The sequence below is a fragment of the Heptranchias perlo genome, chromosome 4 (assembly GCF_035084215.1).
Source record: "Heptranchias perlo isolate sHepPer1 chromosome 4, sHepPer1.hap1, whole genome shotgun sequence".
Classification (NCBI taxonomy): Eukaryota; Metazoa; Chordata; class Chondrichthyes; order Hexanchiformes; family Hexanchidae; genus Heptranchias; species Heptranchias perlo.
Window position 1 is genome coordinate 6,630,925 of NC_090328.1, and position 25,851 is coordinate 6,656,775.

At 46.2% G+C, this 25,851-nt stretch overlaps 1 protein-coding gene across 1 annotated transcript; it reads right to left on the reverse strand.

Moving 5' to 3' along the window:
* Positions 1-1,908: 1,908 nt before the first annotated feature.
* LOC137320392 (uncharacterized) lies at positions 1,909-25,850 on the reverse strand. The gene is made up of 4 exons (XM_067982093.1): positions 25,782-25,850; positions 8,329-8,399; positions 5,376-5,960; positions 1,909-2,115 (listed from the first exon to the last, which is right to left on the reverse strand). Exons 3-4 carry the CDS (start codon positions 5,934-5,936, stop codon positions 1,909-1,911), a joined length of 768 nt encoding a protein of 255 aa, XP_067838194.1. The 5' UTR covers positions 5,937-5,960; positions 8,329-8,399; positions 25,782-25,850.
* Between the last annotated feature and the right edge of the window lies 1 nt (position 25,851).

Sequence of the window (25,851 nt, forward strand, 5' to 3'; positions counted from 1 at the left end):
ACATCAACCGTGTTGCCCTCATCAACCCTCTCTGTTACCTCATCAAAAAACTCAATCAAGTTAGTTAAACACGATTTGCCTTTAACAAATCTGTGCTTGCTTTCCTTAATTAATCCACACTTGTCCAAGTGACTATTCATTTTGTCCCGGATTATCGTATTTAAAAGCTTCTCCACCACCAAGATTAAACTGACTGGCCTGTAGTTGCTGGGTTTATCCTTACACCCTTTTTTGAACAAGGATGTAACATTTGCAATTCTCCAGTCCTCTGGCACCATCCCTGTATCTAACCAGGATTGGAAGATTATGCCCAGCACCTCTGCAATTTTCAGCCTTACTTCCCTCAGCAACCGAGGATGAGAGACTTCAGTCATGCGGAGACACTAGAGAAACTTAGAGCAGTGAAGGTTAAGGGGAGATGCTCAAAATTATGAAGGGTTTTGGAAGAGTAAATAAGGAGAAACTGTTTCCACTGGCAGGTCGGTCAGTAACTAGAGGAAACAGATTTAAGATAATTGGCAAAAGAATCAAGGGGGAGATGAGGAGAATTTTTTTTTACGCAGCGAGTTGTTAGGATCTGAAATGCACTGTCTGAGAGGGTGGTGGAAGCAGATTCAATGGTAACTTTCAAAAGGGAATTGGATATATACCTGAAAAGAAAACAATTTGCAGGGCTATAGGGAAGAGCAGGGGAGTGGGACTAATTGGATAGCTCTTTCAAAGAAAATAAAAACAGGTGCAGTGGAGATTGAGAACGGGCCAAAAAATAGATTTAAGATTTCCCTGGCTTGCTTACCTTTACCAAGATGGCTGACATACTGGAGTTTCAGAAATCAAACAATATGCTCTTTAGAGTCACTCAGTGACCACAGCGTGGAACTGCATGCGGGCTCAAAGCAAGCTTTTTAATAGGGAAATGTTACCAAGTTACAGGCTTTTGTGACTGATAAATATGGCAATGGGCTGAGTACTCCAAATGGGAATACCTTTTTACAGTGCCTCCTACAGGCATCATAGCCAATTACAAAAACAACAGGGGCGTGAACACAATTAACATGTAAATCTCCATAAGGAATGTTTCAGGCTGGCAGCACATACCAATTTCAATATATATGGATGCTGCAGTCACATTGGGCTCGATTTCCAAATCGAAGTGCTTTGGGGGCGGGGGGGGGGCGCTGGGAAAAGCGGAAAATCCCAAGCGGGTAAGGAAGCCGGAGGGCTGATATTTGAAGAACTTATTAAGGCCCTTGAACTTGTTGAAGTTGTTCATTTCATGGTGATTGAGGCAGGGGAGCGATTTTCATTCAGCTTCAGCGTGTTTCCCATGCTGTGGGAAACACGCCATGTTGTAGGAGATGTGTTTCAGGCAGCAGTCATTTGGTCAATTAAATGCCTGTTTGGCAGATGGGGATAAAAGGTAAGTTATTGCAGCAGGGCACTCAGTTCCCTCAGACAAACTTTTGGCTAGGAGATCTTTGCGTTTAGACTGAAAATTCTTGGTTTCCACTCAGAATTCTTCTGTTTAAGCATATTTACCAACTTTTCGGACCCCCACAAACTGACACTATCAGGTTGGGGGGTGTGATGGCTGCATTCACTACTACATCCTAGGATGAGCAACATCACCATCCTCGCCAGGCACGGTGTGCACTTACGCCACTTGGAGCTCCACAACACAGTGCTGCACCACCGGCACCTGCACTAGAGCAGAGAGGGCAACAACAGAGTGAGTGACATCGCAGGAGGCACTACCCTCGTCAGAGGGTCTACAGACCGAGGGTCAGCTTCCTGGTCCTCTCTGAGGAGCAGTGCATACGGAGGCTGAGAGTGAGTCGCCAGGTGATCACAGACATCTGTAGCCTCCTTCATGCCGCGCTGCTCTCAGCTGGGCCTGGCAGAATCTTATTACCCAACGCTGTTAAAGTCACCGCTGCCCTCAACTTCTTTGCCTTCGAATCGTTCCAGGGTGCCACCGGTGACATCGCCAGGGTCGCTCAGTGGTCTGCACACAAATGCATAAGGCTTGTTTCGCAGGGCCTCGCAATACGTCAACTTCTCTATGGACAACCTCAGCCACATGGAGAGGGCAGTGGGATTCCACTCTATGGCTGGCTTCACATGGATACAGGGTGTAATCGATTGCATCCATATAGCAATCCGAGCACCACCACACGAGCCAGGGCTGTTCATTAACAGAAAGGGGTATCACTCCATCAACACTCAATTCGTTTGTGACCACTGCAAAAGATTCCTTCACGTGCGCCAGATTCCCTGTCAGCTGCCATGATTCCTTCATTCTGAGGGAATCCAATATCTCGGGTCTCTTCCATGCACCAAACACCCTTAAGGGCTGGCTCCTTGGGGACAAGGGATACCTCCTGCACACATGGCTCATGATACCTCTGAGGAACCCCATTAGCGAGCAACAGTGTCAATACAATGACAACCACATCGCCACTAGACCTATAACTGAACATATGATAGTTGAAGATGCAATTTTGATGCCTCGATCATTCTGGGGGAGCTCTTCAATACTCACCAGCGAGAGTGGGTAGGATTATAGTAGTGTGTTGTGTCCTGCACAACATGGTGCTACAGAGAGGGGTACTCATTGAGGAGGCCCCATCCCCTCACCCACCATCCACATCTGCCATCCACACTGAGGAACAGCAGGAGCAGGAGGAGGAGAAGCAGGAGAAGGAGGAGGAGGAGGAGGACGAAACCATGGGCAGAGCAGCGGCTCACCTGGCTTCTCGTGAGGCCAGGGAGTCACTCATATGTGAATGGTTCTCATAAGATCAGAAAGTGTGAAGAGTCCAGTCCTCATACAACCTGGAAAGACCAGCGCCAACACCAGCTCCCCACTGCACAAAACAGTCCTGCAACTACACATACACTCACTGTAAAGTGACCCACTGGGTGGCATCAAGTATCGCCGTTCATGGTGAAGCTCATGAAAGGGCGCAATCACAAAAGCAGGTCAAGAATGGGCAAGACATGGCAGTAGTGGTGAGAATGATAACATTTAATGTGACTAACAAAAAGCAAATATGAATTAAAAACATGACAGTCTGTCAGACACCCTTGTGCATACCCTTCGTGATCACAAAACCTTAGCCTTTCTCTTCCAACACTTCTACGGGGTGCATCCCCTGTGGCTGCAGCAGAGGTAGTGGCAGGTTGCTCATGTTCATGCCCTGACTGCTTAAATACTTTGGGCCTATGCCCTCTAGGTTTTGGAGCCCATGAGGGCCCCTCCAAAGACTGCTCCACCTGCACCTGTGCAGGGGCAGACTTGGCCACCTGGAGAGGAGGAGCATTGCGGGTACTGGTTAGAGGGGAGCAGCAGGTGAGACGTGGGAGCGCTTTGAGTGGCGGCCCCACTTCCATGTCCCCTTTCGCCATCATCCCTCCCCTGGGCCAGGGCCACATCACTCCTACCACCCTCCTGGACAACAATTTGGAGGACACGTGTGATGCCTTGTAAGGCCAGTGCTAGTGTATCTATCTGCCTGTCTAAGGCGGCAGAATATTGTTCACCCTGAGTCCGAACGGCCGTTGTCAGGGCCTGAATGGGCTCATTTGTGAGCCATGCTTGAAGCTCAACTCTCCATCACAGACAATCCCGCACTCACCTACGACACTATCTCAGAGCTTCCCTCACGTCCCTGCGACACTATCTCAGAGCTTCCCTCACGTCCCTGCGACACTATCTCAGAGCTTCCCTCACGTACCTGTGACACTATCTCAGAGATTCCCTCACGTACTTGTGCCACCGTTCCATTAATGCAGGAGTTGGACTCCTCCATCCTCTGTGCTATTGTGGAGAGTGTGCCTGGCACCTGTTCCAGTACCTTGCAAATGTGCTGCTGTCCCTCGATCATTCTCCTTTTAAAGGCCCCCAGGGTTCAGCATCTGCATCCAGCTGAGCAGAACCTGGAGAGGAGTGCGCCCACTGACACGGACTCTCCACAGCTGCCCCTACCACCTCTACTTGTGGTCACTTGTATGTGGTGATTCACCAGGTGCCAACCCAACTAACTGACTGCTAGGACCCACCGAGGTGTGAGTATCTGCGCTGGTGGATGGCTCGCTAAGATGTGACGGTGCACCCTCAGAGGCCGACAGGTCCTCTGAGGAATCGCCCTCTGCTGTCACAGCGGTTGCTGAAGGCCCTGTAAGAGAACAGAAGGCGATATTTAGCATCATCACAGATGTGTCATGTTGCGATGAGCATACTGAGGTGTTCAACATGCCAATCATTGTTAACATCAATTCATGTTATGTGTGATGAATGTTAAAGTTGTGTCACCAGATGCTTGTGGGTTGCCAGTCTCGGCGTCCCCAACAGACAGTCACTCGAGGGTGTGACTGATTTGCAGGGCCTCCTCCTCCACGCCTGTGAGGACCACTGTTTGTGGAGGCCCCCTCCAATCCTCGCCCTCTTGCGTGCATTTTGCACTCTCTTCTCCTAGAAGGGGAGAAAGTACAGACCTGTGAATGAGTGATGGTGAAGTGGCCAACCGATGAATGCATTGCTTTGGGAGAGGCTGACCGTGCTAGAGATGCATCAGAGGATGAGTATGAGACAGAGCCATCACATTGGATGAGGATTGGGGTTGAGTGGTAGTGGTGGGGTCACAAATGGGAGGTGAAGAAGTGCTCAGGAAGTGCAGGTAAGTTGAGGAGGAGCCTTAAATGGGTGTGAGGAGTGATGTGATGGAGTAGTTTTGGCAGTGCAGAATGAGTTGTGGAGGGGGGGGGGGGGTGGGCGTGGTGTTGATGTGGAACACGGAATGCAGGAGAATCAATAAGTGACTTTGCTGACCTAGTTAGGTCATTGAAATGCTTCCTGCACTGGACCCAAGTGCGGGATATGTTGCGGCTGCTGGTGAGCCCCTCTGCCACCTCGAGCTGGGCCTTCTTGGTGGCAGAGGCTGGGCACTTCCTCCTATCAGCCAGGTAAAACAGTTCCTTCCTTCTCCTCACCCTGGCCAGTAACAGCTGAAGTGAGACATCACTGAATCCTGGAGCAGCCTTGCCACACTATGCTCCATATTCTGTGTTGTTGGTCTTGACTCCAGCAAAAGCCATTGGAGTAATGGCCTTTTAAATAGAGCCGCTCCAGCTGACAGCCTGTCATGGGACTAATTGGATAGTTCTTTCAAAGAGCTGGCACAGGCACGATGGGCCGAATGGCTCCTTCAGTGCTGTAAGATTCTATGATTCGAAGCAGCAGAATAACATGCAAACTAAAGAAAAAATGGGGATCATGAAAGTAATGCTCCCATATTAATTGTTGTCATTTTTTTTAAGCCACAAAAAGCTTTAAAAGCATGCAGTGCTTGGCATAACCTGCTCCTTGCACTAACCTTTACTGCAGTAAGCTGAGAAGATCCATCTTGATACACCATAGTTAAAATGATGGCTGACGCATGTGCCACCTCTTCCAGCACCGTAGACCTTTGTTCAGTGTCCAGAGTGAAGAGATCACAAATCTGTAGCCTTGGTCCTGACTTTGCAGAATCCACCCCTTCGTTGCCACGACCCTGGTGATCCGTCGACACGCTGTCCACCGCAGGTTGCTTCGGCGTGACCACGTCTCCTAGCTGCTTCGCACTACGTTCTAACACTTCCCACTTTCTTTTGGGATGGTTATCCTTCGTCCCAACTGTCTTATCCTGGACTGAACTGAGTCTTTTCTCTGACAACGCCAATGCCTTAGCTGGCCGTGGGAATCCACGGTGCTGGTTAACTGAGGAGCTCTGTTGCACCACAGTCCGATCTCTCCGTGCAGAACCTGGATGGTCCCAACAGGCGGCCACGCCATGATCCCTCGTGTCTAACTGAAAGGAGGTGTGTACTTCTGGGTATTCCTCACCACCTACGTCAATCATACCGTCGCCAACATGTTGAGCAGAAGTGCCTTCCATCACTCGACCGGAGTCAATCTTCTGCTAAGACATAAAAATTTGCAGTTGCTTCATTTATATATACAATAAAAATAAATTCACCAAGAAGTGCATTTAAGGGGAAGCTAGATGAGTACTTAAGGGAGAAAGGAATATGTTAATCGGTTGAGATGAAGTAAGGGGGGAGGAGGCTCGTGTGGAGCATAAACACCGGTATAGACCACTTGAGCTGAATGGCCTGTTTCTGTGCTGTAAATTCTATGTAAATCTATGTAAAGTGCAATGATGTCAATTAAATTACAGGGGCAAATTTACGAATTCACCCTCCTGACGTGAGGCTCTGCCTACCAGGATCGCATATTGGAAGTTCAGGTTTGTGCTCCCAATGATTTAACAGATGGAAAATCGGAGGGAGTGCGCGACCAAATTCCTGATCCGCAATCCCGTCCCAGGAGCATGAATTTGTAAAGTTATCTCCTAAATTGGGCACTTTCTTCCACAGCCACGATTATTTTTAATAAGGCAAGTTCCTACACGGAGAGTCAAATGGGTGGGTTAGAACTGTGAATGCAACTGGCAAAATGTTTCATTTGATACAGGTTTATATGGCAACGCTGATCAAAATTACATTGTACAGAAATGTTACTGCTGGTTGTCATGCTATACCAGGTCTATAAGATATTTAGTAAAATTACAGTTACTCGCCAAGGCTTCTTCGACAGCATCTCCCAAACCCGCGACCTCCACCACCTAGGACAAGGGCAGCAAGTGCGTGGGAACACCATCGCCTCCAAGTTCCCCTCCAAGTCACACACCATCCCGACTTGGACATATATCGGCCGTTCCTTCATCGTCGCTGGGTCAAAATCCTGGAACTCCCTACCTAACAGCACTGTGGGAGAACCTTTACCACACAAACTGCAGCAGTTCAAGAAGGTGGCTCACCACCGCCTTCTCAAGGGCAACTAGGGATGGGCAATAAATGCCAGCCTTGCCAGTGACGCCCACATCCCAAGAATTAATTTTTTAAAAATTACTGCTCACCATTATAATCCTGTGAAAAAATATTTTAAATGAGTAGGTAATTATTAGGGAGGTGAGATACAGAAAATATAAAGGCCTCAGAAAACCCCCAATCCCGGCAGTTCTGTCTGGATTGCACCTGTCGATCCCCTGCAGCACTGACCCCACCTTGAGTTTGCGAGGTCCGTGGGAGGGCACCTCAATTGCATGGGGCTGATGGGCACCTATGCCAATACATGTGTATTGTGGGTGCCCACACCAGCTATCTAAAGGAGGGTGGGGGCGGGGGGGTGCCCAGGTTTCCCCTTCCCCAGAGACCCCATGTGGTACCCACCCCTCCCCAGCCCCTTTAACGACATTTGGAAAGTGAAGTGAGCTTCCTTTTCAATCCTCAATCATCCATATTTGTTCCATTCTCTGCTAACAGGGGAGACCTGAGGTGTATTCAAAGTCAGTCAGTCGTTTAAAATAAAAACCTGTACATTCAATCACCCTTCCAACTAGTCCAAGATACTAACACATTCTTACAATAGACTTATTGGTATTAAAAAGAATGATTCACATACAAATTCAAATTTAACTACAAAATTATCTTTTCCAAAGCTGCTGTGTCATCACAAAGCCTTCTAGGCAGGCTCATTTAACCCAATTTTCTTTTTATTTAGCATTTGAATGTTTCAATGTTTGATCTTTCTAATATGAATTATTAAAAACTTCAATATACTGAGAACTTTAAAGAAGCAAACATTTGGCGGTTCCCTCATACATACTGGGGGTGATTTTAAATCACCATTGAACTGACATTAGTTCTGCTTTTAGCCCTGTACATCTCTGCAGTGTTGGAGTGAGCCCTTAGCTCAGTGGTAGCATTCCCGCCTCTGAGTCAGAAGGTCATGGGTTCATGCCCCACTTCAAACAGCCCTAGCGAAGCAGAGACCAGAGTTCCAGATTACTGGGTTGGCATCCAGCAGGATACTTGTGTCCGGTGAGGGTAGAGTGTCAAACCCCCCCCCCCACGTCGTACCTCATTGGTCCTCTTGGTAGGTCAGACTAACAACCTGTCCACATTAAAAAGAAAAGGGTCTTTGTTGTGGAAACAACCCAGAGCATGATCTTCTAGATGTAAAAAAAGACAGTGGAAGAAATGAGTTGCCTCATGTGCTGCTAGGCACATAAGATGAAGAAGAAGATATCAGTCCAGCAAGATGCCATCATCAGCAGTCAGTATCTAAACACCAACAGTCAAATAATCAGCAGGAAAAGCCAGAAAAAGTGAAAGGTGTTAAAGGTAGGTGACAGTCCCAGCTGTAGCTCAGTGCTGTACTAAGGGAGTTAATGGCCAAGTGAATCTGCTTCTCATGATGTAATATAATCTGATGCTGACGATTACCTGTGTTTCAGACGCAAGGGCCTCCTTTATGCTGAAGAGAGCTTTGTGTGGAATCCTCACAATTCTATTTCCTTTAACAAACAGAGAAGGAACATCATTTAACCTCGGATCATGTATATTTGCCATATTTTTATTCAGGCATTTCATGCAGTAAAGAAACCTCCAGAAAACTACACATCACACACCATCATGTGGCCGTTTGTATTCATTACAAAAGGTCCAGAGCATGCTTGACAGAATTTTCCATTTTCTTTTATTATTTCAAGTAACGTCTACATTTTCGCAGCCACGTTAAACACTGAAATGGAAAGGGAATCGAAAATCTCTGGTGAACAGATAACTGAGAAACCAGAAGCTTTTGTCAGAAGTCAAAGGTTGAATATAAACAATCGAGTAACTGATGAAAGATACGGAAAGACTTCGAAAAAAAAATGAATGCACTATTTATTATAGATGAGAATCAAGAACTATACAATTAAAAGGCTTGCGTATTTCTTGATTTGCATTTCAAAAAGGGTCAAACCACCACACCATTCTCAGGGCAACCAGGGATGGCAACCCGAGGCTTGCTCTGAGACCAGCGGCAGAGTTCGAGGTGACGTCACCAGTCAGAAAGTGACGCGGCACAGGGGAGGCAGCTGATTGGTGAGTAGGTTCAGGTGAGTATTTCTACCATTTTACTGTAAGTAAAGTAATAAGAAAGGGAAGGTCTGCATGTTTTATAGCAGGTAGTGTTTTGTTTTTTAGTGAACCTAGGTCCCTAGTATAGTTCACATTTTCTAATTTCAACATAATTTAAAAGGGGTAACTAAGCTAAGGCAAGTCATGGCAGCAGACCTCGCACCCGTGATATGCCCCTCCTGCAAGATGTGGGAAGTCATGGACACTACCAGTGTCCCTGCCGACCATGTGTGCAGGAAGTGTGTCCACCTGCAGCTACTGACCGATCGTATCTCGGAGCTGGAGCTGCGGGTGGACTCACTGTGGAGCATCCGCGATGCAGAGAAACTCGTGGATAGCACGTTTAGCGAGTTGGTCACACCGCAGGTAAAGGGAGTACAGGCAGGAAGTGAATGGGTGTCCACCAGGCAGAGTAAGAGGTGCAGGCAGGTAGTGCAGGGGTCCCCTGTGGCCATCCCCCTCTCAAACAGGTATACCGTTTTGGATACTGTTGGGGGTGATGGCTCACCAGGGGAAGGTGGCAGCGGCCAGGTTCATGGCACCGTGGCTGGCTCTGCTGCACAGGAGGGCAGGAAAAAGAGTGGCAGAGCGATAGTGATAGGGGACTCGATTGTAAGGGGAATAGACAGGCGTTCCTGCGGACGCAACCGAGACTCCAGGATGGTATGTTGCCTCCCTGGTGCAAGGGTCAGGGATGTCTCGGAGCGGCTGCAGAATATTCTGGAGGGGGAGGGTGAACAGCCAGATGTCGTGGTGCATATAGGTACCAACGATATAGGTAAAAAACAGGATAAGGTCCTACAAGCTGAATTTAGGGAGTTAGGAGTTAAACTAAAAAGTAGGACCTCAAAGGTAGTAATCTCAGGATTGCTACCAGTGCCACGGGCTAGTCAGAGTAGGAATGACAGGATAGCTAGGATGAATAAGTGGCTTGAGAGATGGTAAAAGAGGGAGGGATTCAAATTCCTGGGACATTGGAACCGGTTCTGGGGAAGGTGGGACCAGTACAAATTGGACGGTCTGCATCTGGGCAGGACTGGAACCAATGTCCTAGGGGGAGTGTTTGCTAGTGCTGTTGGGGAGGGTTTAAACTAATGTGGCAGGGGGATGGGAACCAATGCAGGAAGTCAGTGGGAAGTCAAGTGGTGACAGAAACAAAAGGCAGTAAGGGAGAGTGTACAAAACATGACCGGACAGATGGTCTGAGAAAGCAGGGCAAAGACCAAGGGAAGTCTAGATTAAACTGCATTTATTTCAATGCAAGAAGTCTGATGGGCAAGGCAGATGAACTCAGGGCATGGATGGGCACATGGGACTGGGATGTTATAGCTATTACTGAAACATGGCTAAGGGAGGGGCAGGACTGGCAGCTCAATGTTCCAGGGTACAGATGCTATAGGAAAGATAGAGCAGGAGGTAAGAGAGGAGGAGGAGTTGCGTTCTTGATTAGGGAGAACATCACGGCAGTAGTGAGAGAGGATATATCCGAGGGTTCGCCCACGGAGTCTATATGGGTAGAACTGAAAAATAAGAAGGGAGAGATCACGTTGATAGGATTGTACTACAGACCCCCAAATAGTCAACGGGAAATTGAGGAGCAAATATGTAAGGAGATTACAGACAGCTGCAAGAAAAATAGGGTGGTAATAGTCGGGGACTTTAACTTTCCCAACATTGACTGGGACAGCCATAGCATTAGGGGCTTGGATGGAGAGAAATTTGTTGAGTGTATTCAGGAGGAATTTCTCATTCAGTATGTGGATGGCCCGACTAGAGAGGGGGCAAAACTTGACCTCCTCTTGGGAAATAAGGAAGGGCAGGTGACAGAAGTGTTAGTGAGGGATCACTTTGGGACCAGTGATCATAATTCCATTAGTTTTAAGATAGCTATGGAGAAGGATAGGTCTGGCCCAAAAGTTAAAATTCTAAATTGGGGAAAGGCCAATTTTGATGGTATTAGACAGGAACTTTCAGAAGTTGATTGGGAGAGTCTATTGGCAGGCAAAGAGATGTCTGGTAATTGGGAGGCCTTCAAAAGTGTGTTAACCAGGGTTCAGGGTAAGCACATTCCTTATAAAGTGAAGGGCAAGGCTGGTAGAAGTAGGGAACCTTGGATGACTTGGGAGATTGAGGCCCTAGTCAGAAAGAAGAAGGAGGCATATGACATGCATAGGCAGCTGGGATCAAGTGGATCCCTTGAAGAGTATAGAGATTGCCGGAGTAGAGTTAAGAGAGAAATCAGGAGGGCAAAAAGGGGATATGAGATTGCTTTGGCAGATAAGGCAAAGGTGAATCCAAAGAGCTTCTACAAATACATAAAGGGCAAAAGAGTAACTAGGGAGAGAGTAGGGCCACTTAAGGATCAACAAGGTCATCTATGTACGGAACCACTAGAGATGGGTGAGATCCTAAATGACTATTTCGCATCGGTATTTACGGTTGAGAAAGGCATGGATGTTAGGGAACTTGGGGAAATAAATAGTGATGTCTTGAGGAGTGTACATATTACAGAGAGGGAGGTGCTGGAAGTCTTAACGCGCATCAAGGTAGATAAATCTCCGGGGCCTGATGAAATGTATCCCAGGATGTTATGGGAGGTTAGGGAGGAAATTGCGGGTCCCCTAGCAGAGATATTTGAATCATCGACAGCTACAGGTGAGGTGCCTGAAGATTGGAGGGTAGCAAATGTTGCGCCTTTGTTTAAGAAGGGCGGCAGGGAAAAGCCTGGGAACTACAGACCGGTGAGCCTGACATCTGTAGTGGGTAAGTTGTTAGAGGGTATTCTGAGAGACAGGATCTACGGGCATTTGGAGAGGCAGGGACTGATTAGGAACAGTCAGCATGGTTTTGTGAGAGGAAAATCATGTCTCACAAATTTGATTGAGTTTTTTGAAGGGGTAACCAAGAAGATAGATGAGGGCTGTGCAGTAGACGTGGTCTACATGGACTTTAGCAAAGCCTTTGATAAGGTACCGCATGGTAGGTTGTTACATAAGGTTAGATCTCACGGGATCCAAGGTGAGGTAGCCAATTGGATACAAAATTGGATTGACGGCAGAAGACAGAGGGTGGTTGTAGAGGGTTGTTTTTCAAACTGGAGGCCTGTGACCAGCGGTGTGCCTCAGGGATCGGTGCTGGGTCCGCTGTTATTTGTTATTTATATTAATCATCAACACTCAATTCCCTGTAATCCTTGATGATTTCGCCCCCTTTTTGATTCTTTTCTAACACAATAGAATAGTGAAACAAATCAATGATTACACTCGCTATTGTATATAGATGTATACAAATATTAAACAAGATATGAAGGAATATTTTTTAAGACCTGAATAGATTTTAGTCATAACATTTTTCCTAAAGGTATTTATATACTGTCTATTTGTAGAATTTACAAAGAACAGTCCACAGAGTTTTGGGTGGGCCCATCATTCAAAAAATGCTTCAGAGGGTCACACTCTGGATCAGGCTGCACTATCATAACGTCAGTGTGTACCTCAGCGCTACCTACTGCATTGTTTCATTTACTTAATTGTGTACGGTATCATGCCAATGACTCCTTCCAACATGTTTTGGGTGAGGAATGATTTGCACCCGTCCACTGTGACTAAAGTGTTACTGTGTCTGTTTTAATAGGCGATTACTGTCCACATCCCTTATCTAGAGGCTGTCGTGGGTTCTTCATCAACAGTCATCTTACCATCACCATCGTCACCATCGTCACCTTCCCTTTCCTTCCTGTAAAATGACAGTGGCGTCTTAATGAGGACAATTAAGTGGAAGAATCAGCCGTGAAGAAAATGTTTTATGAATTCATTTTGAATTGTCTGTGAACTGGAGGCATTTTTACAATAGACCTCTCCAGGAGACAGATTGAAGTATAAATAACTAATTTATTTGCTTCATACATACTAAACGACTGGCAAACCAAAGAGGGCCAACAATAACCAAAGGCGCACTGAAGCGCATTGGGTGGTGATTCCCCATGTTATTGGGCACGGAGCTTAGACCTGGTTCATATCGCTGCACCTAGCATGCCACAAATCCAGTCGGCCAGCCAGCGTGTAGCATGCTTGACAGCCTGCGCACAAACTGTATGCAAGGTCACTAAGGTCTCAAAGATTAGAAAAATTAGGGCCCCCTCATAATGGGACTGGAGCGCCTGAGCAATTCTCCAGTTACCGAGCACCCATTCACAACAGGCGCCTCAGGGGAAACAGATGGGGATTTGAAACGTTTTTGATCCCACATGGCCCTTTCCCGGATTCACAGCCACTCTTACTCGATCCCCTCTAGGCCTTCACTCTCTAAATCCTGCCTGGCCTTAAATCTCCGGTGGGAGGAAATTCAGATAGACTCCATGACAGGCATGTAATTCCCCCACCTCCACCCACACCCCAGCCCCCTGCCACCCCCGCCGCCTGATCTTCCTCCCTGCATTCCGCCCAGTCAAGGCTTAATGGCTCCCTGCAATCCGCCCAGTCAAGGCTTCGGTCCCCGCACACTCGATTCCCTCCCTGAGTTAAAATCAGGCCTCAAAAGAAAGGACTACATCAGGAAGCAGCAAGAACACTTAATGAAGTTTATGGATCCGATACCAGTAAACTGGTCAACATAGGTGTATAACTTGCATTTATGTAGTGCCTTTCACAACATCAGGACATCCCAAAGCCAGTCCGGCAAGGCCTCGATTTCAAAATTCTCATCCTCATGTTCAAATCCTTCCATGGCCTCGCCCCTTCCTATCTCTGTAACCTCCTCCAATCCTACAACCCTCCGAGATCTCTGCACTCCTCCAATTCTGGCCACTTGCGCGTCCCCGATTTTAATCACTCCACCGTTGGTGGGCGTGGCTTCAGCTGCCTGGGCCCTAAGCTCTGGAATTCCCTCCCTAAACCTCTCCACCTTGTTACCTCTCTCTCCTCCTTTAAAACCTACCTCTGTTGACCAAACTTTTGCTCACCTGTCCTAATATCTCCTTATGTGGCTCAGTGTCAAATTTTGTTTGATCCTTGGAACACTTCACTATGTTAAATGCAAGTTGCTATTGTTTACAGCTAATGAATTCCTTTGAAGTCTAGTCACAGTTGTAATGTAGGGAAATGCAACAACAATTTGAGCAAAGTAAGGTACCACTCACAGCAACGGGATAATGACCAGATAATCTATTTTTAGTGATAATGGTTGAGGGATAAATATTGGCTAAGACACCAGAGACAACTGCTCTGCGCTGGAAGTCTCTGGAGTGGTTCTTGAACTCACAACCTTCTAACCTCAGAGGCGAGAGTGCTACTACTAAGCCACGGCTGACACACATAAAAGATCTGTAAATCCAATAGTGGAAGACACGATTAATATAGAAATCAGTTCGTGAATTATTTAAATTGTACACAGTGGCTCAGCTTGCCTCAGCTAGTGGATTGAAATCAGCCTCTTCTTACAAGAGAAAATAGCTGCAACAAAACATTACAAAGTAGCTGCGGCAATAATCTAGCTCCCCGTCTCTGGATATGCAAAATTATCCACTTTGGTAGGAAGAACAGAAAAGCAGAATATTTTTTATAAGGTGAGAGACTAAGAAATATTGGTGTTCAGAGGAATTTGGGTGTCCTTGTACATGAATCACAGAAAGTTAACATGCAGGTATAGCAAGCAATTAGGAAGGCAAATGGTATGTTAGCCTTTATTGCAAGGGGGTTGGAGTATAAGAGTAAGGAAATCTTGCTGCTATTATATAGGGTTCTGGTGCGACGGCACTGGAATACTGTGTACAGTTTTGGTCTCCTTACATAAGGAAGGATATACTTGCCTTAGAGGGGGTGCAACGAAGGTTCAATAGATTCCTGGGATGAGAGGGTTGTTCTATGAGGAGGCATTGAGTAGAGTGGGCCTATATTCTCTGGAGTTTAGAAGAATGAGAGGTGATCTCATTGAAACGTATAAAATTCTTCAAAGGGCTTGGCAGGGTAGATGCTGAGAGGCTGTTTCCCCTGGCTGGAGAGTCTAGAACCAGGGATCATAGTCTCAAAATAAGGAATCAGCTATTTAGGGTACAGTAGCATAGTGGTTATGTTACTGAACGAGTAATCCAGCAGCCTGGACTAATAATCCGGAGTCATAAGTTCAAATCCAACTACAGCAGCTGGGGAATTTAAATTCAAATAATTAAATAAAAATCTGGAATTAAAACACTAGTATCAATAATGGTGGCCATGAAACTACCAGATTGACGTAAAAACCCATCAGGTTCACTAATCCCCTTTAGGGGAGGAAACCTGCCGTCCTTACCCGGTCTGGCCGACATGTGACTCCAGAACCACAGCAATGTGGTTGATTCTTAATTGCCCTCTGAAATGGCCCAGCAAGCCACACCGTTGTAAAATTTTGCTAAAAAAAGTCACAAGAATAAAACCGGAAGGACCACTAGGCACCGGACACGACAACGGCAAACCAAGCCCTAGTCGATCCTGCAAAGTCCTCCTCACTAACATCTGGGGACTTGCGCCACAATTGAGAGAGCTGTCCCACAGACTAGTCAAGCAACAGTCTGACATAGCCATACAAAATCATACCTTTCAGCCAACGTCGCAGGGTCTTCCATCACCATCCCTGGGTATGTCCTGTCCCACCGGCAGGACAGACCCACCAGAGGTGGCAGTACAGTGATATACAGTCAGAAGGGAGTGGCCCTGGGAGTCCTCAACATTGACTCCGGACACCATGAAATCTCATGGCATCAGGTCAAACATGGGCAAGGAAACCTCCTGCTGATTACCACCTACCGTCCTCCCTCAGCTGATGAATCAGTCCTCCTCCATGTTGAGCACCATTTGGAGGAAGCACTGAGGGTAGCAAGGACACAAAATGTGGGGGACTGCAATGTCCATCACCAAGAGTGGCTCGGTAGCACCACTATTGACTGAGCTGGCCTGAGACCTGAAGGACATAGCTGCCAGACTGGGCCTGCAGCAGGTGGTGAGCGAACCAACACAAGGGAAAAACTTACTTGACCTCGTCCTCACCAATCTACCTGTCGCAAATGCATCTATCCATGACAGTATTGGTAGGAGTGACCACCGCACAGTCCTCATGGAGATGAAGTCCCGTCTTTGCACTGAGAACACGATCCAACGTGTTGTGTGGCACTACCACCGTGCTAAATGAGATAGATTCAGAACAGATCTAGCAGCTCAAAACTGGGCATCTATGAGGCGCTGTGGGCCATCAGCAGCAGCAGAATTGTATTCCAGCACAATCTGTAACCTCATGGCCCGGCATATTCCTCACTCTACCATTACAAACAAGCCAGGGGATCAACCCTGGTTCAATGAGGAGTGTAGAAAAGCATGCCAGGAGCAGCACCAGGCGTACCGAAAAATGAGGTGCCAACCTGGTGAAGCGACAACTCAGGACGACATGCATGCTAAACAGCGGAAGCAACATGCTATAGACCGAGCTAAGCGATTCCACAACCAACGGATCAGATCAAAGCTCTGCAGTCCTGTCACATCCAGTCGTGAATGGTGGTGGACAATTAAACAACTAACGGGAGGAGGAGGCTCTGCAAACATCCCCATCCTCAATGATGGTGGAGTCCAGCACGTGAGTGCAAAAGACAAGGCTGAAGCGTTTGCAACCCTCTTCAGCCCGAAGTGTTGAGTGGATGATCCACCTCGGCCTCCTCCCGGTATCCCCACCATCACAGAAGCCAGTCTTCAGCCAATTCGATTCACTCCACGTGATATCAAGAAACGGCTGAGTGCACTGGATACAGCAAAGGCTATGGGCCCTGACAACATCCCAGCTGTAGTGCTGAAGAATTGTGCTCTAGAACGAGCTGCGCCTCTAGCCAAGCTGTTCCGGAACAGCTACAACACTGGCATCTAAACGACAATGTGGAAAATTGCCCAAGTATGTCCTGTCCACAAAAAGCAGGACAAATCTAATCCGGCCAATTACCGCCCCATCGGTCTACTCTCAATCAACAGCAAAGTGATGGAAGGTGTCGTCGACAGTGCTATCAAGCGGCACTTACTCACCAATAACCTGCTCACCGATGCTCAGTTTGGGTTCAGCCAGGACCACTCGGCTTCAGACCTCATTACAGCCTTGGACCTAACATGGACAAAACAGCTGAATTCCAGAGGTGAGGTGAGGCAGCATTTGACCGAGTGTGGCACCAAAGAGCCCTAGTAAAATTGAAGTCAATGGGAATCAGGGGAAAAACTCTCCAGTGGCTGGAGTCATACCTAGCACAAAGGAAGATGGTAGTGGTTGTTGGAGGCCAATCATCTCAGTCCCAGGGCATTGCTGCGGGAGTTCCTCAGGGCAGTGTCCTAGGCCCAACCATCTTCAGCTGCTTCATCGATGACCTTCCCTCCATCATAAGGTCAGAAATGAGGATGTTCGCTGATGATTGCACAGTGTTCAGTTCCATTCGCAACCCCTCAAATAATGAAGCAGTCTGAGCCCGCATGCAGCAAGACCTGGACAACATCCAGGCTTGGGCTCATAAGTGGCAAGTAACATTCGCGCCAGACAAGTGCCAGGCAATGACCATCTCCAACAAGAGAGAGTCTAACCACCTCCCCTTGACGTTCAGCGGCATTACCATCGCCAAATCCCCCACCATCAACATCCTGGGGGTCACCATTGACCAGAAACTTAACTGGACCAGCCATATAAATACTTTGGCAACAAGAGCAGATCAGGGCTGGGTATTCTGCGGCGAGTGACACACCTCCTGACTCCCCAAAGCCTTTCCACCATCTACAAGGCACAAGTCAGGAGTGTGATGGAATACTCTCCACTTGTTTGGATGAATGCAGCTCCAACAATACTCAAGAAGCTTGACACCATCCAGGACAAAGCAGCCCGCTTGATTGGCACCCCATCCACCACCCTAAACATTCACTCACTTCACCACCGGCGCACTGTGGCTGCAATGTGTACCATCCACAGGATGCACTGCAGCAACTCGCCAAGACGTCTTTGACAGCACCTCCCAAACCCGCGACCTCTACCACCTAGAAGGACAGGGGCAGCAGGCACATGGGAACAATACCACCTGCACGTTCCCCTCCAAGTCACACACCATCCCGACTTGGAAATATATTGTGGTTCCTTCATCGTCGCTGGGTCAAAATCCTGAAACTCCCTTCCTAACAGCACTGTGGGAGAACCATCACCACACGGACTGCAGCGGTTCAAGAAGGCAGCTCACCACCACCTTCTCAAGGGCAATTAGGGATGGGCAATAAATGCCGGCCTCGCCAGCGACGCCCACATCCCATGAATGAATAAAAAAACAATGAGGAAAAATTTCTTCACTCTTTGGAATTCTCTATCTGTGGTTGCTGAGTCATCGAGTATGTTCAAAACTGAGATTGATAGATTTTTGGACACTAAGGGAATCAAGGGATATGGGGATAGGGTGGGAAAGTGGAGTTGAGGTAGATGATCAACCATGATCTTATTGAATGGCGGACCAGGCTCGAGGGGCCGTATGGCCTACTCCAGCTCCTAATTCTTATGTTCTTATATTCTTATGGATAGGATGGCACAGGCAAAAACTTTGAAACTATCTAAGAAACGGTTGGATATTGTGATTAGGAACTGTAGGGTTTTTTTCGATGGTTGAGGTAAGATGGACTGAATGGCCTTCTTCATCCACAGGTATATTTTTTTCTATTCTGGGGATGTGGGCGTCATTGGCAAGGCCGGCAGTTATTGCCCATCCATAGATGCCCCTTGAGAAGGTTGGTGGTGGGTCTTCTTCTTGAACCACTGTAGTTTGTGTGGTGAAGGTGCTCTCACAGTGCTGTTAGTTAGGGAGTCCCCGGATTTTGACCCAATGACAATGACTATGCTGATATATGTCTGTCAGGATGGTGTCTGACTTGGAGGGGAACTTGGAGGTGATGATGTTCCCATGCACCCGCTGCCCTTGCCCTTCTAGGTGGTAGAAGTCGCGGGTGTGGGAGGTGCTGTTGATAAAGCCTTGGCGAGTTGCTGCAGTGCATCCAGTAGATAAGTACACACTGCAGTAACGATACACCAGCGGTGGAGAGGATGGATATTTGGGCTTGTGGATGAGGTGTTCATCAGACGGACTGCTTTGTCCTGGATAATGTCGAGCTTCTTGAGTATTGTTGCAGCTGCCCCCATCCAAGCTAGTGGAGTGTATTCCATCACACTCCTAACTTGTATCTTGTAGGTGGAGGAGAGGCTTTAGGGAGTCAGGAGGTGAGCCACTTGCTGCAGGATACCCAGCCTCTAACCTGCTCTGGTAGCCACAGTATTTATGTGGCTGGTCCAGTTGAGTTTCTGGTCAATGGTTCTTCAGTTTTCATTTGCTGCTGTTGAACTTTGAACCAATCAACAAAGTGTGATGGGGAACATGTGGGAGTGAAATATGATGATACCGGAAGTGAGTGTTACACAACAGGAAGTATACACAAATGCAAGACTTTTAACATAATAACTGAAAGATGACACTTGCCAGTAGTTTTGCGTCCCCTTCAATTTACACAATTCAAATGATATCCAGACTTTTCCTCCTCAAATAAATCAACTAAAGCTTCCTCATAGTAACCAGAAAAAGCTGATTATATTTATGGTCAGCGGTGGCCCAGTCAGTAGCACTCTTACCCTGAGTCAGAAGGTTGTGGGTTTAAGACCCACTCCCGAGACATCAGCCTGTAATCTAGGCGGACACTTGCAGTACTGAAGGAGTGCTACACTGTCAGAGTTGCCGTCTTTCAGATGAGACGTTAAACCGAGACCTTGTTTGTCCTCTCAGGTGGATGTAAACGATCCCATGGCACTATTGCAAAGAAGAGCAGGAGAGTTCTCCCCTGGTGTTCTGGCCAATATTTATTCCTTAACCAACACCCAAAAAACGGATTATCGGGTCATTATCACATTGATGTTTGTGGGACCTTGCTGTGTGCAAATGGGCTGCTGCATTTCATAAATTACAACAGTGGCTACACGTCAAAAAGTAGTTAATTGGCAGTAAAGTGCTTTGGGATGTTCTGAGATCATGAAAGGCGCTATATAAATGCAAGTCTTTCTTTCTATATATGAAAATAGGTCCACCACCTGTTCTACACTTTGCCCTGGTGTCATGTGTGAGTTTTGCCTTTAAACATAATGAGTGGGGATGGAAACAGGGGGATTTAGCCCATGAAGCACATTCTCCTTCCTGCAGTACATTCTCATTGCCATCATGGAATATATAATGTAATCCACCGAATTCTACTACTTCTTACTTCTAATATCTTAATTGCTACATCCTTACTAACTCTGACCTACATTGGCCTCCGGTCCGACAACACCTCAATTTAAAAATTCTCATCCTTGTTTTCAGATCCCTCTGTGGCCTCACCCCTCCCTTTCTCTGTAACCTTCTCCAGCCCCTACAACCCTCCAAGATCTCTGCGCTCCTCCGATTCTGGCCTCTTGCACATCCCCGATTTTAATCGCCCCACCATTGGCAGCTGTGCCTTCAGCTGCCTAGGCCCTAAGCTCTGGAATTCCCTCCCTAAACCTCTCCTCCTTTAAGACGCTCCTTAAAACCTATCATTTGACCAAGCTTTCGGTCACCTGTCCTAATAGCTCATGATGTGGCTCGGTGTCAATTTTTGTCTGATTACGCTCCTGTTAAGCGCCTTGGGACATTTTACTACGTTAAAGGCACTATATAAATGCAAGTTGTTGTCGTACAGTGCTTTTTGCATATAACTTCAATAATTGCTATTTTCTTTTTATGTCCATGTGCCCCTTTGCTGCTACTTTGCGGTAACACTCGTATCTTTCTGCTCTAATTTATTTAGTTTTGTAGCTTCTTCAGGTCCAGGTCCTCCAAGCAGTTGACAGGGCATTGAGTCTTTCAGTGACTTACTACCACACTTGGCACCTCCTTTGCCTATTTTAGGACCGTCTTCCCCCGCTAAAAGGCAGCTTGGGCTTCACCACAGCCGAGGTAATCGGTATACGCAGGACCTCAGTGGCAAATTAGGCCAATAAGCTATCATCCACAAAAAATGAGCTCTGAGGAGGCAAAGATACGGGAAGGAAAACTGGCACAGATAACATTAAAAAAAACTGCAAATGCAGAAAAACAGAAATAAAAACAGAACATGCTGAAAACACACAGCAAACCAATCAGTATTCAAAGAGAGAAAGGACAAGCCAACCCACAAGATGCAGAGCCCCACCAGAACTCTGTTCAGACAAAAGCCCCGTGACACCAACCCACCTTCCCTCCCCAAGATGTTGGTAGATCTCCAGGTGTCACCAGCAGCCCCTGCCTTTAAGAAACGTGGAGATAGCTAAGGACTGAAGTTGCTAATGTTCAAACCAGAGGGCCCCAGCGTTCCCAGAAGGAAGATCAGATAAGTCCGTGAAGCTTGCGTTGAGTTTGGCTAATACAGTGTAGGAGGCCAAGGACAGAGAGATCAGAGTGGCAATGGGAGGGGATTTTCTAGCATGCTATTTTTTATTCTAAATTTCCAGCATTGCAATTTTTTTCTTTTCATGTGTTCCAGGAAAAGCATAAATGTTTTAAACTTCAGAATTCATTGAAACTTTTGTAAAATTATTCAAGTGGACAGGAATCAATGTTGACATTTGTGCCTTTGGATATACAATAAAATTGTGGTTTTCTAGACAACCTGACATGCCAAAATACACTAGCAATTGATTTAAACCTCCGCCTGCATTAATCTCTATATCTCTTTTTCCCCTTACCTCTTTAGTGTTTGTTTACACCCCAGCACTGCGCCAATCAACCCATTAGTCAATATTTCTTCTCACAAACAAACTGAGCCATGTTTACTCACAACCCTAATATTCGTTCACAACTTTATATAGAATGCCAGCTCTCATCCTAAACAACAAAATATAGTTTCACTGCCTACTGAAAGACCACTTCAAGCCATCAGCCACTATTTTTTTTATTCATTCATGGGATGTGGGCGTCGCTGGCGAGGCCAGCATTTATTGCCCATCCCTAATTGCCCTTGGGAAGGTGGTAGTGGGCCGCCTTCTTGAACTGCTACAGTCCGTGTGGTGAAGGTTCTCCCACTGTTAGGAAGGGAATTCCAGGATTTTGAACCAGCGACGATGAAGGAACGGCGATATATTTCCCAAGTCGGGATGGTGTGTGACTTGGAGGGTAACATGCAGGTGGTGTCGTTCCCATGTGCCTGCTGCCCTTGTCCTTCTAGGTGGTACAGGTCGCGGGTTTGGGAGGTGCTGTCGAAGAAGCCTTGGTGAGTTGCTGCAGTGCATCCTGTGGATGGTACACGCTGCAGCCACAGTGCGCCGGTGGTGAAGGGAGTGAATGTTTAGGGTGGTGGATGGGGTGCCAATCAAGCGGGCTGCTTTGTCCACTAACCTATTAACTCTTGCTACATCAATCCCTCCAGCAAACAGAATTCAGGAACTCTCAAAGCTTCAACTTTGGTACAATACAACTAAAAACTACTTTGCATATTTACAAATTGTCTGGAGACCTAACTTATAGAAAGAAAAAGTAAACAGAAAATATATCCATCTTATTCCAGGAACACAATAACATGCCGCCGGTTCAATTGTGGTTGTTCATTATCATGTCGGTTTAAGGCCATTAAATCCATAGCCAAATGTTTACTATTACAATCTAGTTCTTGTATAAACTGTACATCAGAGAGAAAAGAAACTAATCCTTGGAGCTAGAAGGATAAGCTGTGAGGAATCACTTGATAAGCTAGGGCTCTTGAGCCTCGAAATGAGATGTCTCAGAGGAGACATTTTAGAGGTACTTAATGGGATAGAAAAATTAAATACAAAATAATACTTTCAGACACTTCAAGGCAGCAAGACATGAGGACACAGGTTCAGGCATCTGAAGCTCAAGTTTAGGATGGACATCAGGAGGTGCTTTTTTACACAGCGGGTGGTCAGCAGTTTGGAATGGGTTGCCAGAAAGGGTAGTTGACGTCAGGACACTGAACTCATTTCAGAAGCAGCCAGAAACTGTAATGAGAAGAAGTTGGTATTCTGGAAAGATGAGTTTGAATAAGTCGAAGGGCCTTCTTCATCCAAACCAATCTCATGATCTTCTGAACAGCTGTATTTTTTTGACAATGCATCCAATTCTATTAATGTTATTGCTGACAGATATGCTCAGTTAATCATTTCTTATTCACAACTCATGCATTTTCATTTCTTCTTATAATGCTCAGTAGTCAATACTGTCAAGCTCCTTCTACACAGCAAAAGTGAAAAAAATCCTGGTCCAGTCATAAATTTTTAAAGGATAGGCTACAAAATAGCAAGAGACTAAAGGGTACACTGATAAAATACTCAGACTCTCTAGGGAACACATCGAGAATTATTTGATCCTTTGAATATTACATTTGCCTTTTGCTTTGTATTCCTAAAGCAAACTTGTGAATGATATTCTATAAAACGACACTGCTGAAAATCGTAAAGGGATGAACAATGCATAGTAAGTTCAAACCATGCACGTGTACAGGTAATGAGCAACAGCACTGGAGACCTGCTAGTAGAAATGTTAAAAACAGCTCTTGTGACTCATCTTCGCAGATGCTCTCCCATGCTGTTTAATTGGCGGCATTGCACGCTTGTCTTGGTAATTCATATTCATGCTCAGACGGAGTTCCATAAATACATGAGCAAGATGAGTGCAAGCTAAATGTATTAAGGATGACTTTAGTCCTTTGCAAACAGTACAGCTATGCCTACGAGCGGTGTCTGCTTATCACTTCAGTCTGGTGCACCCGTAACATTAATTATGTACTAAACCTAAAGGGAAGAGGATCTTTCTGACATGAACACTGTTAAACCAGATTGCTCTTTTTTGATGTTGAAATCTCATAAATGTCAGAGATTTAACATCATAGCCTGCTCATAGCCATTTTTAATCACAGTTGCTGTGATATATCCCTCTGTTGGCCTAGCACTCTGCCAGCACTCTGTCAGAGTTCTGTAAGTCACTGGAGCTCAACACCTACTCTAAAAATCTCTGTTGTCACTTCACAATGTTCAACACTATACAACGCTTGTAGTCTAAAATTAAAGATTGTTCCATCTACTTGACGACGTCAGCACGGCGACTATCTTCTAAGCGTTTCCAAGTAATTTTCACACCAACTCAGCAACAATTTGAAACAGCAGATTTGGTTTAAAGGTGTTTCTGTATTTCGGCAACAATGAGTCGTATTTTCCAACATAGGCTTAACACATGCTTTGTATTAAATGAGCCAATTTTTAACAAGTAGATCAAACCAGTGCAAGTATACACATTGTTATATTATTACTAAGCTTTTACACGTGCTCAGCTGCAAGCCACTATCGGGCCAGGCTAAAACCCTCTGAGTTTATTCATCTGGCACTAGGGTTGCCAACCCTCCAGGATTCTCCTGGAGTCTCCAGGAATTAAAGATTAATCTCCCAGACACTGCTGTAAACAAACCGGGAGAAAAATCATAGGGGCACTCCTCCAATTATGGCCTCTTGCGCATCCCCGATTCATTTTCTTTGAACAGTTTAATTTATTAGTTATAAAAATATTGGAGATGGGGAAAGGCTGTTTGACCGGGCGAGGTGGTTGGAGGTGGGAGGTCATGTGATGAAACCTCCAAGAATACATCCAACCGGAATTGATAACCCTATCTGGCACAAAATGATTGCCACATTTGCCTACATAATTTGGGTAAGTCCTGAGGAATTCTTCCATAGGATTGAGTACTAGAAGAATCCAAACTCTGTGGGGTGAACTGCAAATTCACTCCCTCTACATACAAGTGCGCCGTGAAAGACTGTGAAGGACTGTCCACTAGTCCTGCTGCTTATCAGACTCTTTAAGGACCATGCTCTGGAAATTAACCCCTTATGGGCTGATTCTAATTCTATTGTTTTATCGATTTAAAAATTCTCATCCTTGTTTTCAAATCCCTCCATGGCCTCGCCCCTCCCTATTTCTGTAACCTCCTCCAGCCCTACAACCCTCCAAGAACTCTGCACTCCTCCAATTATGGCCTCTTGCGCATCCCCGATTTTAATCGCTCCACCATTGGTGGCCGTGCCTTCACCTGCCTGGCCCTAAGCTCTGGAATTCCCTCCCTAAACTTCTCCACCTCTCTACCTCTTTCTCCTCCTTTAAGATTCTCCTTAAAACTTACCTCTCTGACCAAGCTTTTGGTCACCTGAACAAGTATCTCCTTATGTGGCTCGGTGTCAAATTTTGTTTGATGACGCTCCTCTGAAGCACCTTGGGACGTTTTACTACATTAAGGGTGCAATATAAATGCAAGTTGTTGTTGTTAGGTATTCACCAGGGTGAAGAGGCAGCTGTCATTTGCTCTGTGCCTCACCAAAAATCCTGCCTCCGATTAGAAACTCACCATTTGCAAAAGGAGAGCCTGTATGCGCAATGCATTAATAAACCTTGACGCACAGTATATCAATAAACCAAACTGCCGTGTCACTGGTTTACTGCTCACTGTTAGAATGCAAATGAAATGGGGGTGGGGGAAATTCTATGGCGCTGACAGGCACAGCAATTATCCATACCATTTTTTTTAACCTCAAAATTCAATGCTGAACAAACCCAAATAAAAACTTGACAGAATCTGTTTACTGGAACATAGGGGAGGCTACTAATTAAGGTCTTGACATTTATCCAGCTGTACAATTTCCTTTCCTGTTGAAAGAATGCAAGGCAAGAAAAAGAAGAATAAGCAAGAACGAGATGGGATACACACCGACCGGCAGCTGACGGCTGATCACTTGTGAGCTCCGTGCTGCACAGTCACGTGATTGAAATGTGCTGTC